Below are 13,377 nucleotides of genomic sequence, written 5' to 3'. Positions count from 1 at the left end.
ACAGATGGCGGCGGCAGTAGACTTACATAGTGTGACACAATGACGACAGTACGGTACAGTAAATGCAGACGTGTCATCTACACGCATGGCTCCATTGCCACCACCGCGCTCATGCCACCAAGCATGCAAACCTTGTGGGTGGTCTTTTCGCTGTAATATAATTAGTGCTTGGGTGGCCCGCGCTCATGCCCCTAAGCATGCAAATGCCCACCATTATGCTCAGTGTCAGACACACGACTCGTAGTACCGGTACATCAATGTTCGCATTTCCAGGCCACCTGGACGTGTCATGTTTTATCGACTGCAGTCTCAGGGCATGCCACGTACGGTTTAGGCAATTGATGCTTGTCGTGCATGCTTGCCGGCTTGCCGCACTCCTGCCCACTTGGCCTGATCCCTCACATAAATTCACGGTGTACATCGGTCAGCTTGACGTGCATGCATTCATACATTCATGCGTCAGGCCACAGGTGCTGCGTCATTCGTATATCCACGCCGGGATACCGGGATGCGTAAAACTGACAAGATACGACACATCTGCGACATTGCAGGCTCAACACACCCTGGCGCTGACAAGCCTTCTACAGCTCCGAGCCCACATCCACCCCGCCTGCAACCCAACCTGCTGCCCCCGCCGCCACCCCCGCCACCGCCAGCGCTTCCCGCAGCCGCCGCACCGCCCACCCCACCGGCGACACGGGGTGCCAGAACTCGGTGTGGTAGTTGCCCTGGAGCCAAGGCCGCATGAACAGCACGCTGGTCAGGAAGTTAAACGCCAACACACACGCGCCGTGAACGACGCGCACCGCCGCCCGCGCCAGCGCCGCCCGCCGCCGCCGCCACTTGCCCCGCGCCGCCTTCGCCGCATCCGCCCCCGCACCGCCGCCGCCAGCTGCTACCGCCTGCGCTGCCTCGGCGGCGGCAGCAGCAGCAGCTATTGCGGCGTAGTCGCTCTCAGGCGCCAACGGCAACCCTAGCGCCTGCTCCAATAGGACGGCTACGGCGTGCAGCAGGAAGAAGGACAGCTGCCAGCCACCGGCGCCGCCAAACGCGGCCCAACACATGTACTCGTGGATGGTGCCGCTCAACGCGAACACCGCCACCAGGCCCGCCGCCTCCTCCAGCCGCCTCGCAAACTTGGAGGGCGGGGCGGCGGCGATGGCGGCGGCGGAGCTGGTGGCGGCGGCGACGCCGTTGGGGGCGGCGGCGTTGATGGCGGCAATGTTGCTGCGTGCGTCGGCGTGGGCGTGTGCCTGGTGCTTTCCGCCCTTGCCTTCGCCCTTGCTGTCGCCGCCGTCGGGCCCCATCTTACCTTCGCTGCTGCTTGTGCTGCCGCTGCTGCGTGAGCGACCAGCGCCACCGCCACCGCCATCGGCCGCCGCCGCCAGCATCAGGCGGCGCACCAGGGCTCGGGCGGGGCGGTAGGCCAGCCGCACAAAGGTCATTCGGAACAGCTGGTGCCAGCGCTGCCACAGCTCACCCACAGAGCTGGTGGCGGCGAGCCAGGGCTCACGAAACTGCGCGTCAGGTGCGGGTTGGGCGATGAGTGAGCAGCCACCAGACAAGCAAAGCATCAGTACTGGTTGAAGTCCCCAGCCTCCGAACAACTCCAATCTCTATCCTGGACGCCGTTCTTGTGCAAAAGCGTGGTACGGCCCGACCCGCAACGCTCCCTGCCCGCCCCAGCACACAGACCAGCCCACCCCAGCCCCCGCAATTCTTTCCCACATGCGCCCGACCCACATTGCGCCCAACCGTCAGCCGGCCCCCTTATGCTCGGCCACCTCCTGCCGCCCGCCCGCTCAACCCACCCAAAGGCTCTCCACACCCCCACCCAAACCCACACACAACCCCTTTCCTCCCTCCCCGAGCCACCCACCTGGTGCCGGCAGCGCCACAGCAGCTCCGGCTTTACCACCGATAACATTACCAGAATGCCGCGGTACGACAACGTGAAGTGCAGGTACAACACCACCGTGAAGCCCACCGAGGCCGCCACGCTGGCGGCGCCCAGCAGCGGCGGGCCGCCGCCGCCCGCGGCGTCAAACACCGCCAGCGGCTTCACCACCAGCGTCAGCACGGCGTCATAGATGAGGTACTGCACGACCAGCTCCAGCAGCAGCCGGGCCACGGCGGCGGGGTAGCTGGCGCCGGGAGCGGCCAGCGGCTGCCGTTCCAGCTGGGCACGGCGCCGCTGCCGCTGCCGCTCCGCGGCAGCGACGGTGGCTGCGGCGACTGCGCCGCCAGCTAGGGGCCCCTTCCGGCCCGACCCAGATGGGTCAGAGTCTGCGTGAGCGCTAGCTTGAGCGTCCGTGTCCTTGTCCACGCCTTCCGCTGCTTTCGGGTCAGAGGCGGGGGTTGGGCCGCGCGCGGCCGAGGACTGGGCGCCGCCCGCCGCGCGCACCGCCGCGCCGCCTCCCTCCTCGAAGGGCAGGAAGGTATCTAGGAGCCCCGCTAGGAAGTAGCTCCAGGGGTTGCGGGGCTGGGGCGCGGGGTCGGCCACGAAGCCGTACTGCACCGCGAACAGCGTCATGGCGAAGAAGGCGCCGGCGATCTGGGTTGGGGGAGGGGGGAGGGGCGCGGGGTTGGGGGATGGTGAGGGGAGGGGAGGGATGGGGAGGAGTGAGGAGCGGGGAGGGGAGCGGTGGTGGGTTGGAGGGGAGGAGGAGCTGGGCGGGGGAGCAAGAAGCGGGCAGAGAAGCGGGGCATAGCGGTGTGGCCAATCCGAGTAGCGCAGGCACTGGGGCGCTCGGCAGGCGAGATGCGCCACCGCCGGCTAGAGCCAAGAGTCTGGTTGTTTTATAACATCAGTTGATGGCCGACAGCGAGCTAGACTCGGTGCCGGCCGCGGGCAAGTGCGAACGTTGCCGTCCTTGCCGCCCCCAACCGCCCTCCTAGGCTGGCAGACGGCGGGCTCTTGGGCTGGCAGACGGCGACCGTAACCTAGAACTGGCCCGGCTTCTCGAACGGGTCAGGCTCAGGCGCACCTGGACACAGCATGCTTTTGTGATGTCCCCTATCGCCAGCGGCACCAGCGAGAGCGCGACTGGCGTAGACGTGAGCAACCAGAGGCCGCGAAGCGCGCGATGCTTCAAGCCCTCGCCAAAGTAAATTAACAGCAAAAAGTTTGCGCCGATGAGTCCTTCCACCGTGGCCAGCCAGAACAGCGGGTGTAGAGCAGATGGCGCATGCTTTAAAAATGGAGCAGCGGCAGCTAGCGCTCGCTGCTGGATTAGGTATGCTATATCATACATATTTATTGTTGCAGGTGAATAGGCAGGGCAAGCTATGTGTGCCGAGGCCATTACACATTGCACCGCACGAACCCGGCGACCCGGAAGCTCCCGATCGTTACACGGCGCACTTCCTGCATGCTTGTTGTCTAAGTAGCATGCCCTGATAGGCATACTTCTCTTTCAAATGTGACGCTCAACCTGCTCCCCTGCCTGCCTGCCTCCGCAATCCTCACAACCACATCCGCAACCCACACCCGCGAGTGCTCAAAGCCGGAGCGCTAGCGCCGCTCATGGTTCACGCTCCCCCTCAATCCATTCTTGCCTGCACGCCTCCTGCTAACGAGGTAACAAATACTTGATGTCTTCTTCCTAAATCCTAATGCATTCCCTCCTTACTGCCCATGCGGACGCCAACCTACAGCTCCGTATGCGCATGGTGCCCTTTGGCGCTGCGTACCTCCGCCTGATCCACCGCCCCTGCTTCCGCTTCCTCCTCCTCCACCTCCTCCTCTTCAACATGCCTCTCCTCCCCCTTCTGCTCCGCCGCTGCCGGGCTCCCTACTTGCGAGGCTGCATCAGCGGCCGCCGTTGCAGCCTCCTCCTCCTCCTCATTGACCGCCGCCGCAGCCGCCTGAGCCGCCGCGGTCTCCTGAGCCGCCGCCGCCGCCTGTGCCGCCGCCGCTTGGGCTGCCGCGGCTGCCTGCGCAGCCTCCTCTTCCATCTTAGCAGCTGCTGCCTGCGCTGCTGCCTCCGCCGCGGCAGCTGCCTCCGCCTTGGCAGCCTCCGCCGCCGCCTGAGCTGAAGCAACCTGTGCCGCCGCCTCGGCCGCCTGGGCCGCAGCGGCCGCTTTGGCAGCCTCCTCCTCCTCCTGGGCCACTGCCGCCTCCTTAGCTGCAGCGGCCTCCTGCGCCGCCGCTGCCTGTGCCTTCTCCGCTGCCGCTTGGGCTGCAGCGGCCGTCTGAGCCTGCTCCTTCTTCCTAGCTGCAGCCTCCTGCGCCGCCCCCTCCTCAGCGGCCAGCTCCTTTGCCGCCGCCTCCACCTCCACCGCCCGAGCCGCCTGGGCTGCGGCCTCCGCCGCGGCAGCTGCCGCCGCGCTGGCCGCCGCGGCCTGCTCGGGCGTGATTGGGCGGCCCCAGTTATCGAGGTAGGTGATGGGGCGCAGCGGCACACCGTCGGGTGTGAACAGCTGGGGCCCATCCTGCTCCTCCGGCTCCTCCTCGCCCTGCTCCTCAGCCGCCGCAGCGGCCTCGGGCTGAGCAGCCTCGGCCTCCGGCTCAGCCGCCTGGTGCGGTGCAGCCGCGGCCTGGGGCGCTGCAGCCGCCGCCGCAGCAGACAAACTAGTATGCACTGCAGCAGAAGCAGCAGCAGAGGCCGACTCGGTGACCTCCACCTTTGGCTCCGCCGCAACGGGCTCGGGCTCAACAGCAGTAGATGAAGCAGCCACGGTCTCCGCCTGGATGGCCGTAGCTCCGGCCGCAGGCGCCGCCGGAGCGGCCTCGGGCACAGGTGCAGCGCCGCCAACAGCAGCCGCTGACGGCGCAGCGATGGCGGCGGCTTCTGGCACTGCTGACACGGCAGGCCGTGTGGTAGTGGCAGCTGCGCCGGCGGCAGCGGGCGCGGGCTGCGTAGGCGGGGTAGCAACGCTCTCAGCCCCGGCGCTAGCGTCAGCGTCAGCGGTGGCGTCAGCCTCCGACTCGGCCGCGCCTGCCTCTTCCTCCTCAGCCGCCGCCGCCGCCTTGCCGGACGCGGCCTCGCCAGCACGGGCCGCCTCCAGGCGAGCCACCTCGCCGGCAAACTCAGGGTCGTCCGCAAGGTGACTGCGCAGCCACCAGGGCAGGGCACTCACGCCCTTCTCACGAGCAATCTTGCGCAGACCCTCAAAGCGGTCGCGGGGCGCAGGGCCCTCGGCCTTGACGCTGGCGGCCGTGGCCTCTGAGGCGCGCAGCTTGGGCTCGGCAGCCTCCTCCTCCTCCTCCTCTGTGGTGTCTGCGGCATCCGTAGCGTCCGTGGCCTGCTCCTCAGCATCCTCATCGTCAGCCTTGGCGGCGGCAGCCTCTTTAGCCAACGCCTCCTGGGCTGCCGCCTCCGCCGCCGCAGCTGCCGCCGCGTTGACCTCCGCGGCCTGTTCAGGCGTGATGGGGCGGCCCCGCTTGTCGAGGTAGGTGATGGGGCGCAGCGGCACACCGTCGGGTGTGAACAGCTGCGGCCCGTCCTGCTCCTCCGGCTCCTCCTCGCCCTCCTCGTCAGCCGCCGCAGCGGCCTCGGGCTCAGCAGCCTCGGCCTCCGGCTCAGCCTCCAAGGCCACAGCAGCAGCGGTAGCTGCCTTAGGCTCCGCGGCAACGGCAGCTGCACCAGCACCGGCGTCCGTAGCCGCCGGGTCTGGGGCCTCAGCCTCCACATGCAAGGAGGTGGTTGCGGCGGCGACAGCCAAATCAGCGGCCGTGGGAGAACTGGGCGGCGACACAGCAACGGGCTGTCCAGCAGCAGCAATAGCACCACCATCTGGCGCAATGCCAGTGGCAGCCCTAACGCCGGCACTCTTGTCTGCCATGCTGGCGTCAGATGCTGATTCCGGCTCAGACTCTGGCTCGGCCTCCTCTTCCTCCTCTGCCGCCGCCGCCTTGCCGGACGCGGCCTCGGCAGCACGCGCCGCCTCTAGGCGAGCCACCTCGGCGGCAAACTCAGGGTCGTCCGCAAGGTGACTGCGCAGCCACCAGGGCAGGGCACTCACGCCCTTCTCACGAGCAATCTTGCGCAGACCCTCAAAGCGGTCGCGGGGCGCGGGGCCCTCGGCCTTGACGCTGGCGGCCATGGCCTGTGAGGCGCGCAGCTTGGGCTCGGCAGCCTCCTCCTCCTCCTCCTCTGTGGTGTCTGCGGCATCCGTAGCGTCCGTGGCCTGCTCCTCAGCATCCTCATCGTCAGCCTTGGCGGCGGCAGCCTCTTTAGCCAACGCCTCCTGGGCTGCCGCCTCCGCCGCCGCAGCTGCCGCCGCGTTGACCTCCGCGGCCTGTTCAGGCGTGATGGGGCGGCCCCGCTTGTCGAGGTAGGTGATGGGGCGCAGCGGCACACCGTCGGGTGTGAACAGCTGCGGCCCGTCCTGCTCCTCCGGCTCCTCCTCGCCCTCCTCGTCAGCCGCCGCAGCGGCCTCGGGCTCAGCAGCCTCGGCCTCCGGCTCAGCCTCCAAGGCCACAGCAGCAGCGGTAGCTGCCTTAGGCTCCGCGGCAACGGCAGCTGCACCAGCACCGGCGTCCGTAGCCGCCGGGTCTGGGGCCTCAGCCTCCACATGCAAGGAGGTGGTTGCGGCGGCGACAGCCAAATCAGCGGCCGTGGGAGAACTGGGCGGCGACACAGCAACGGGCTGTCCAGCAGCAGCAATAGCACCACCATCTGGCGCAATGCCAGTGGCAGCCCTAACGCCGGCACTCTTGTCTGCCATGCTGGCGTCAGATGCTGATTCCGGCTCAGACTCTGGCTCGGCCTCCTCTTCCTCCTCTGCCGCCGCCGCCTTGCCGGACGCGGCCTCGGCAGCACGCGCCGCCTCTAGGCGAGCCACCTCGGCGGCAAACTCAGGGTCGTCCGCAAGGTGACTGCGCAGCCACCAGGGCAGGGCACTCACGCCCTTCTCACGAGCAATCTTGCGCAGACCCTCAAAGCGGTCGCGGGGCGCGGGGCCCTCGGCCTTGACGCTGGCGGCCATGGCCTGTGAGGCGCGCAGCTTGGGCTCGGCAGCCTCCTCCTCCTCCTCCTCTGTGGTGTCTGCGGCATCCGTAGCGTCCGTGGCCTGCTCCTCAGCATCCTCATCGTCAGCCTTGGCGGCGGCAGCCTCTTTAGCCAACGCCTCCTGGGCTGCCGCCTCCGCCGCCGCAGCTGCCGCCGCGTTGACCTCCGCGGCCTGTTCAGGCGTGATGGGGCGGCCCCGCTTGTCGAGGTAGGTGATGGGGCGCAGCGGCACACCGTCGGGTGTGAACAGCTGGGGCCCGTCCTGCTCCTCCGGCTCCTCCTCGCCCTCCTCAGCCGCCGCAGCGGCCTCGGGCTGAGCAAGTGAGACCTCGCCACCAGCGGCGTTGGGCTCTGCTGCCTGCACCTCAGCAGCATCCTCCTCCTCCTTTGCCTCCGCCTCCGCCTGAGCTGCCTCCTTAGCCAACACCTCTTGGGCTGCGGCCTCCGCCGCTGCAGCTGCCGCCGCGTTGGCCTCCGCGGCCTGCTCGGGCGTGATGGGGCGGCCCCGCTTGTCGAGGTAGGTGATGGGGCGCAGCGGCTCGCCGTCGCGGGAGAACAGCTGCGGCCCGTCCTGCTCCTCCGGCTCCTCCTCGCCCTCCTCCTCCTCTGCCGCCGCCGCCGCCTTGCCGGACGCGGCCTCGGCAGCACGGGCCGCCTCTAGGCGAGCCACCTCGGCGGCAAACTCAGGGTCGTCTGCAAGGTGACTGCGCAGCCACCAGGGCAGAGCGCTCACGCCCTTCTCACGAGCGATCTTGCGCAGACCCTCAAAGCGGTCGCGGGGCGCGGGGCCCTCTGCCTTGACGCTGGCGGCCATGGCCTGTGAGGCGCGCAGCTTGGGCTCGGCAGCCTCCTCCTCCTCTGCGGCGTCCGCGGTCGGCTCTGCCTGCTCCTCAGAAGCCTCAGCAGCTGCCGGCTTCTCAGCCGCCGCCGGAGTGTCAAAAGCATCGGCGGCAGCTGTTCCTGCCTCCTGCTTTGTCGCCTCCTCCTGAGCCACCACGGCCCCCTTGCCTGCAGCTGCATCGATGGCCACTGCCGCCTCCTCCGTCGCCACCGGGCGCCCCGAGCCGCCCAGAACCGTAATCGGCCGCAGCGGCTCGCCGTCGGGAGTGAACAGCTGCGGCCCCTCCTGCTCCTCCGGCTCCTGCTCCTCCTCGTCTTCGGGCTGCTGCGGCCGGGCCGCGAGCTCCCGCTCCGCCTGGGCCACCGCCGCCGCAAACTCGGGGTCGTTCGCCAGCTGGGCGCGCAGCCACACCGGCATCTTGCGGACGCCGTTCTTGCGCGCGTGCTCGCGCAGCCCCTGAAGGCGGAGGTCGCCCGAGGGCGCGGCCCGCGTGGCGGCTGCCGAGGCGGCGTCGGTGCCGGCAGCAGCGCCCGTGGCAGTGGTAGCGGTGGCGGGCTGCTCGGCATCGCCAGCAGGGTCGGTGTCGGCGGAGGCATGGGCGTCATCTGGGGCAGGGTCGGGCACTGCGGGCGCGCCGGCGGCAGTGCTGGCAGAAGCATCGCTGCCAGCCTCAGAGGCAGTGTCTGTGTCGGTTGCCGCTCCAGTGGCTGCATCAGATGCTGATTCCGGCTCAGACTCTGGCTCGGCCGCGGCCTCCTCTTCCTCCTCTGCCGCCGCCGCCGCCGCCTTGCCGGACGCGGCCTCGGCAGCACGGGCTGCCTCTAGGCGAGCCACCTCGCCGGCAAACTCAGGGTCGTCTGCAAGGTGACTGCGCAGCCACCAGGGCAGGGCGCTCACGCCCTTCTCACGAGCGATCTTGCGCAGACCCTCAAAGCGGTCGCGGGGCGCGGGGCCCTCGGCCTTGACGCTGGCGGCCATGGCCTGTGAGGCGCGCAGCTTGGGCTCGGCAGCCTCCTCCTCCTCTGTGGTGTCTGCGGCATCCGTAGCGTCCGTGGCCTGCTCCTCAGCATCCTCCTCGTCAGCCTTGGCGGCCGCCGCAGCCTCCTTAGCCAACGCCGCCTGGGCTGCGGCCTCCGCCGCCGCAGCTGCCGCCGCGTTGACCTCCGCGGCCTGCTCGGGCGTGATGGGGCGGCCCCGCTTGTCGAGGTAGGTGATGGGGCGCAGCGGCACACCGTCGGGTGTGAACAGCTGGGGCCCATCCTGCTCCTCCGGCTCCTTCTCGCCCTCCTCAGCCGCCGCAGCGGCCTCGGGCTCAGCAAGTGAGACCTCGCCACCAGCGGCGTTGGGCTCTGCGGCTGGCACCTCAGCAGCATCCTCCTCCTCCTTTGCCGCTGCCGCCATCTGAGCCGCCTCCTTAGCCAACGCCTCCTGGGCTGCGGCCTCCGCCGCGGCAGCTGCCGCCGCGTTGGCCTCCGCGGCCTGCTCGGGCGTGATGGGGCGGCCCCGCTTGTCGAGGTAGGTGATGGGGCGCAGCGGCACACCGTCGGTTGTGAACAGCTGGGGCCCATCCTGCTCCTCCGGCTCCTCCTCGCCCTCCTCCTCAGCCGCCGCGGTGGCCTCGGGCTCAGCAGCCTCCAGTGTGACCTCGCCACCCGCGGCGGCCTCGGCCTCCATGGCCTCAGCATCTGCCTCGGGCTCGGAAGCGGCAAGCTCCGGCTCAGCCGCGTCCGCCGCGCCATTAGCGACATCAGCCGCCGCCGCGTCGCCCGCGGCATCGGCAGCCGAAGGCTGCTGCACGCCTGCTTCGTCCTCGCCCTCCAGCTCGAAGTAGGCCGACGCGGCGGCCATGGACAGATCGGCCGAGGAGGGCTGGATGGAGGGCGGCGCGGGCGCCACCTCCTCCTCCTCGTCATCGTACACGAAGGAGTTGAAGGCGGCCTCGTCGTCCTCCTCAAGCTCGCCAGCAGGCGTGGCGGCCGCAGGAGGAGTAGGCGCGGCGTCCTGCATGGCGGCGCGTTGGGGCGTGTGTTCAGGGTGCGCTGCTCTTGTCGGGGGGGGGGCTATCGGTCGTTATGAGCTCTGTGCGAGACCAGGATATCTGCGGGGCCAAACGGCCGTGCCTCGCCTCGTACACGCGCCAGAAGCTCGCCGTGCCCCGCAATCACAGGACAGGCCGCAGCCACACCCACCTGGTCAGCCTCCGGCTCCGATTGCTCCGGCTGCTCCGGCTGCTCCTGCGCCTGCTGCTCCTCCCGATCCGCCATGAGCTCGAGCTCGTGCTCCGCGTCCATTTCCGCAAATGCATCAGCGCCCTCCGCCGCGGCCGCCCAGGGGTCCAGGTCGACATCGACATTGCCAGCATCAGCGTTACCGCCCGCGTCAGCGCCCGCGTTACCGCCCGTGTCAGCACCAGTGGCGATCTCCCTCTCCACCTCCTTCTCCCTCTCCCGCTGCTGCTGGTCCTGGCCGTGAGCGGCGGCGTCAGCCGGCTGGGCGCCGTCCTCGCCCTCGTAGGCGAACTGGCCACCTGCCAGCGGCTCCCCTGCCTCCTCCTGCTGCTGCGGCTCCTCCTCTTGGGGCAGTGCCCAGGGGTCGGGCTGCTCCCAGGGGTCGGGCTCATTGGCGCCGTGCTCCTCCAGCTGCCGTTGGTGCTGCTGGTGCTGCTGGTGCTGCTGGTGCTGCTGGTGCTGCTGGTGCAGATCGGGGGATGAGCCGTGCGAGGCGCCGCCGGTGTCACCGCCCGCCCCCGCACCCGCGCCGTGCTGATGGGGCTGGTGATGCTGCCGGTGGCCGTGGTGGTCGTGCGCGTGATAATGGTCCTGATCGCGGTCCTGATCGTGGTCCGAGCCGTAGTGGTCGTGGTCGTGGTGGCGGTGCCGGTGCGGGTCCTGATCCTGATCCCGTACGTGCGTGTCAACGCCCGCCACGCCCGCCGCCGCGCCAGCGCCGTACATCTCGTCCAGGCTGCCGTACGGCATGTCCCCTGCCGCGTACGGCTGCTCGTACCGCTCGTGCTGCTCGTACTGCTGCTCGTGCTCTTCGCGCTGCTCCGACGGGTGCTGTTGCGGCTCCTCGTCGCCGACTGGGTGCCCTGCGGCCTCGTCCTGCTCCTCGCCGCCAGCGCCGCCGCCTCTCCGGTGCGGCGGCGGCCCCGGCATGAACACCGCGGGGCCGTCCTCGGACGCCGCCGGCAGCAGCTTGGTGAGGCGCTCCCGCAGCATCGGCTGCGCCTGCAGTGAAAGCGACGGCGGGCGCGGGCATTTGTGGCCGTGGGAGAGGAGTTAGCTTGAGACCGCAGCTGAAAGGTTTGACAGTAGACAGCCGGCCCCCGCGTAGACTCGACGCCCCGTATCGACGGCCCTGACCGCGCGATGAGCCTTCCCATAACACGACAGCGCCCCGACGACCTCACTCCGCCGCCCGCCCCTCAGCCCCAATGCCCCAACCGCCCCGCGCCCACCTGCTTCCACACCGCCCGCGCCGCGCCCGCTGCCGAGCCCAGCGCCATGTCCACGGGCGCGCGCACCACCGCCGGCGCGCGCTTGTAGCCGATGTAGCCGGCCGTCAGCAGGAACAGCAGCAGCCCCAGCCACAGCAGCCGCCTGCAACATCGGCCATGTGAGTCGCATCATCAGTACGGTACTCGTGGGGTGTTCAAACGTACCGGCAGCCATGGAAGCACAGCCCGCTTGCAGTGAATCGGGGCTCTTTGCGGCCGTCAGCGCATGAGTGCCAGCGGCGCCCCGTCTCTGGCGCGGCCCGCAGGGCTGCGCGCCGCCCCTCATTTAAAACGCGCTCCGCCACAAGCCGCCGCTCACACGCTCCCGCCGCACCTGTCGTGCTTCTCCTGCTTCTGGATGGTTCCGAGCAGCTTGGCGCCCTTTTTGTTGAGCTGCTTCTGCCCCACGAACTCGTCCTTGGCCTGGCCCAGCGTGTTGTTGCTGGAGTCTGCGGCGGGACCAGACCAGGGCGGGCAAGACCAGACCAGACGTCACGCAGGCAGACACGTTGCCGCGGCGTGCCGAAGCTACTGTGCACTGACTGTTGTGGCTGGGGTCACAGGGTGCGGTTCGGACCTGAATGGAGCGCTTCGGGCACGTCACGCGCCCAGCCCCATGCTCCCGCCCAAACCCCTCCAGCTCCAAGCAACGCCCGGCCTGCTTCCCAATACCCGCCACCCAACCCGACCCCATTCCCCAGTGCCCCCATCCCTTCCTCCAGATGCCCCCGCCATCCCCTGACCCCCCCCTCCTGAACGCCCGGCCCGCTTTACCCCCCGCCCCCCGCGACCCCCCGCCCTCACCCAGCACAGCCATGGTGGCGCCGGTCTGGTCGATCTGCTGAGTCAGCAGCGCGCGCGCCCGCTGCAGGCTCTCCGTCACCTCGCTGGTGGCCTGCACCGCCTCCGCCACACTCTTGTACTCGCGCTGCAGCACCGGCAGGCTGGCGCCGGCGAACAGCTCGCGCCGCTGGGGAGTGGGAAGCAGCGATGAGACGGGTCCGCGGGCGAGGAAGTGAGGGGGCACCGGGGATGCCGAGTCGTGAGAATGAGGATTTGGGTAACATGGGCAAGTCGGTCAGGGACAGGCCGGCCGCGCGAAGGCACGTGCGGTGTATTTTGCCGCGAGCACGTGCGGCGTAACCCCAGTGCCTTGGCGGCCAGAACTCATTTGGTGCCTACATGTCACCCGGAGTCACTAGCTTACACATGCTTCAGCCTGTTACGGGCTGCGCACCTGCTGCTCAGCCGTCTGCTGCTGCTGGCGCTTGGCCTGCCCCTTGGCGGCGGCGATGCCGGCCGCAAGCCTGTGCATCGCGTCAAGGCGGCAATGCTGGGGTCATACACGTTGCTCCTGAGCATCACCAAAAAGTGCCAGGCGCAGTGGAAGGTGCTGGGCTGGCAGGGAGGCCGGCAGCGACCGGCCGCGTACGGTATGGACGCATCACCCCTCAAGTTGGCAGACACACGGCGTCGGGACACCCCGCACCTGGTGTACTCCGCCTGGTGCAGCTCCACACAGGCCTCCACCGCGTCCGTGTGCTCATCCCTGTGGTGCGGAGGGCAACGAAATCGGGGGCTCCGTTGGGGCTTGCGGTTCGAAGACAGGGGACACCGTTTGCAGGCAGCAGCGGGGCAGCGGCGGGACTTACGTGTCCTGCTCCTCCGCTAGGAGCTCAAAGTCCCTGATCTGGCCTCTTACGCTCGACAAAAGCTCCTGCAGCTGCTTGTCTGTGACAGCAGGCGCATTTGCGCTGCTTGCAGCCGAGTTAGCGATGCGATCAGTGGCAACCTGGATATCCCGCTCAAGTTTTAGGAGTTGCTGATGTACTTGAAGCTCATCTGGTCCGAACAAAGAGACGTCCGCCCCCGCGGCAAGCGAGGCGACAGACATTCTTCTTCAAACCAACGCCGCTCGCACTTGCAGGCTGAACTAAAGCATGATATAGCCGTGAAGCATTGACCTAAAGCTCAGATCAGGTCATTTGTTATCATTTGCGCTTCTCAGAAACGGTGAAAGTTTCCCGCTTCTTCGGTTCGTCCGTAGTCTACTTAGCGCTCTCGAAGTAGGTTGTCGTTGA

At 68.7% G+C, this 13,377-nt stretch overlaps 2 protein-coding genes across 2 annotated transcripts; both read right to left on the bottom strand.

The window, feature by feature from the left end:
- Positions 1 to 10: 10 nt before the first annotated feature.
- Positions 11 to 3,239, bottom strand: CHLRE_02g090689v5 (uncharacterized protein). Its single transcript, XM_043059417.1, has 3 exons — positions 2,988 to 3,239; positions 1,880 to 2,554; positions 11 to 1,517 (listed from the first exon to the last, which is right to left on the bottom strand). The coding sequence occupies exons 2-3, from the start codon at positions 2,531 to 2,533 to the stop codon at positions 582 to 584; spliced, it is 1,590 nt and encodes a 529-aa protein (XP_042927051.1). The 5' UTR covers positions 2,534 to 2,554; positions 2,988 to 3,239; the 3' UTR covers positions 11 to 581.
- Positions 3,240 to 3,292: 53 nt separating this feature from the next.
- On the bottom strand, positions 3,293 to 13,339 carry CHLRE_02g090650v5 (uncharacterized protein). The gene is made up of 8 exons (XM_043059416.1): positions 12,949 to 13,339; positions 12,786 to 12,845; positions 12,534 to 12,603; positions 12,101 to 12,266; positions 11,631 to 11,745; positions 11,258 to 11,399; positions 9,987 to 11,027; positions 3,293 to 9,798 (listed from the first exon to the last, which is right to left on the bottom strand). Exons 1-8 carry the CDS (start codon positions 13,188 to 13,190, stop codon positions 3,652 to 3,654), a joined length of 7,983 nt encoding a protein of 2,660 aa, XP_042927050.1. The 5' UTR covers positions 13,191 to 13,339; the 3' UTR covers positions 3,293 to 3,651.
- Between the last annotated feature and the right edge of the window lie 38 nt (positions 13,340 to 13,377).

The sequence above is a fragment of the Chlamydomonas reinhardtii genome, chromosome 2 (genome assembly GCF_000002595.2).
Source record: "Chlamydomonas reinhardtii strain CC-503 cw92 mt+ chromosome 2, whole genome shotgun sequence".
Lineage (NCBI taxonomy): Eukaryota > Viridiplantae > Chlorophyta > Chlorophyceae > Chlamydomonadales > Chlamydomonadaceae > Chlamydomonas > Chlamydomonas reinhardtii.
The sequence above is the reverse complement of the archived record's forward strand: the minus strand, read 5'-3'. Positions and strand labels throughout refer to the sequence as shown.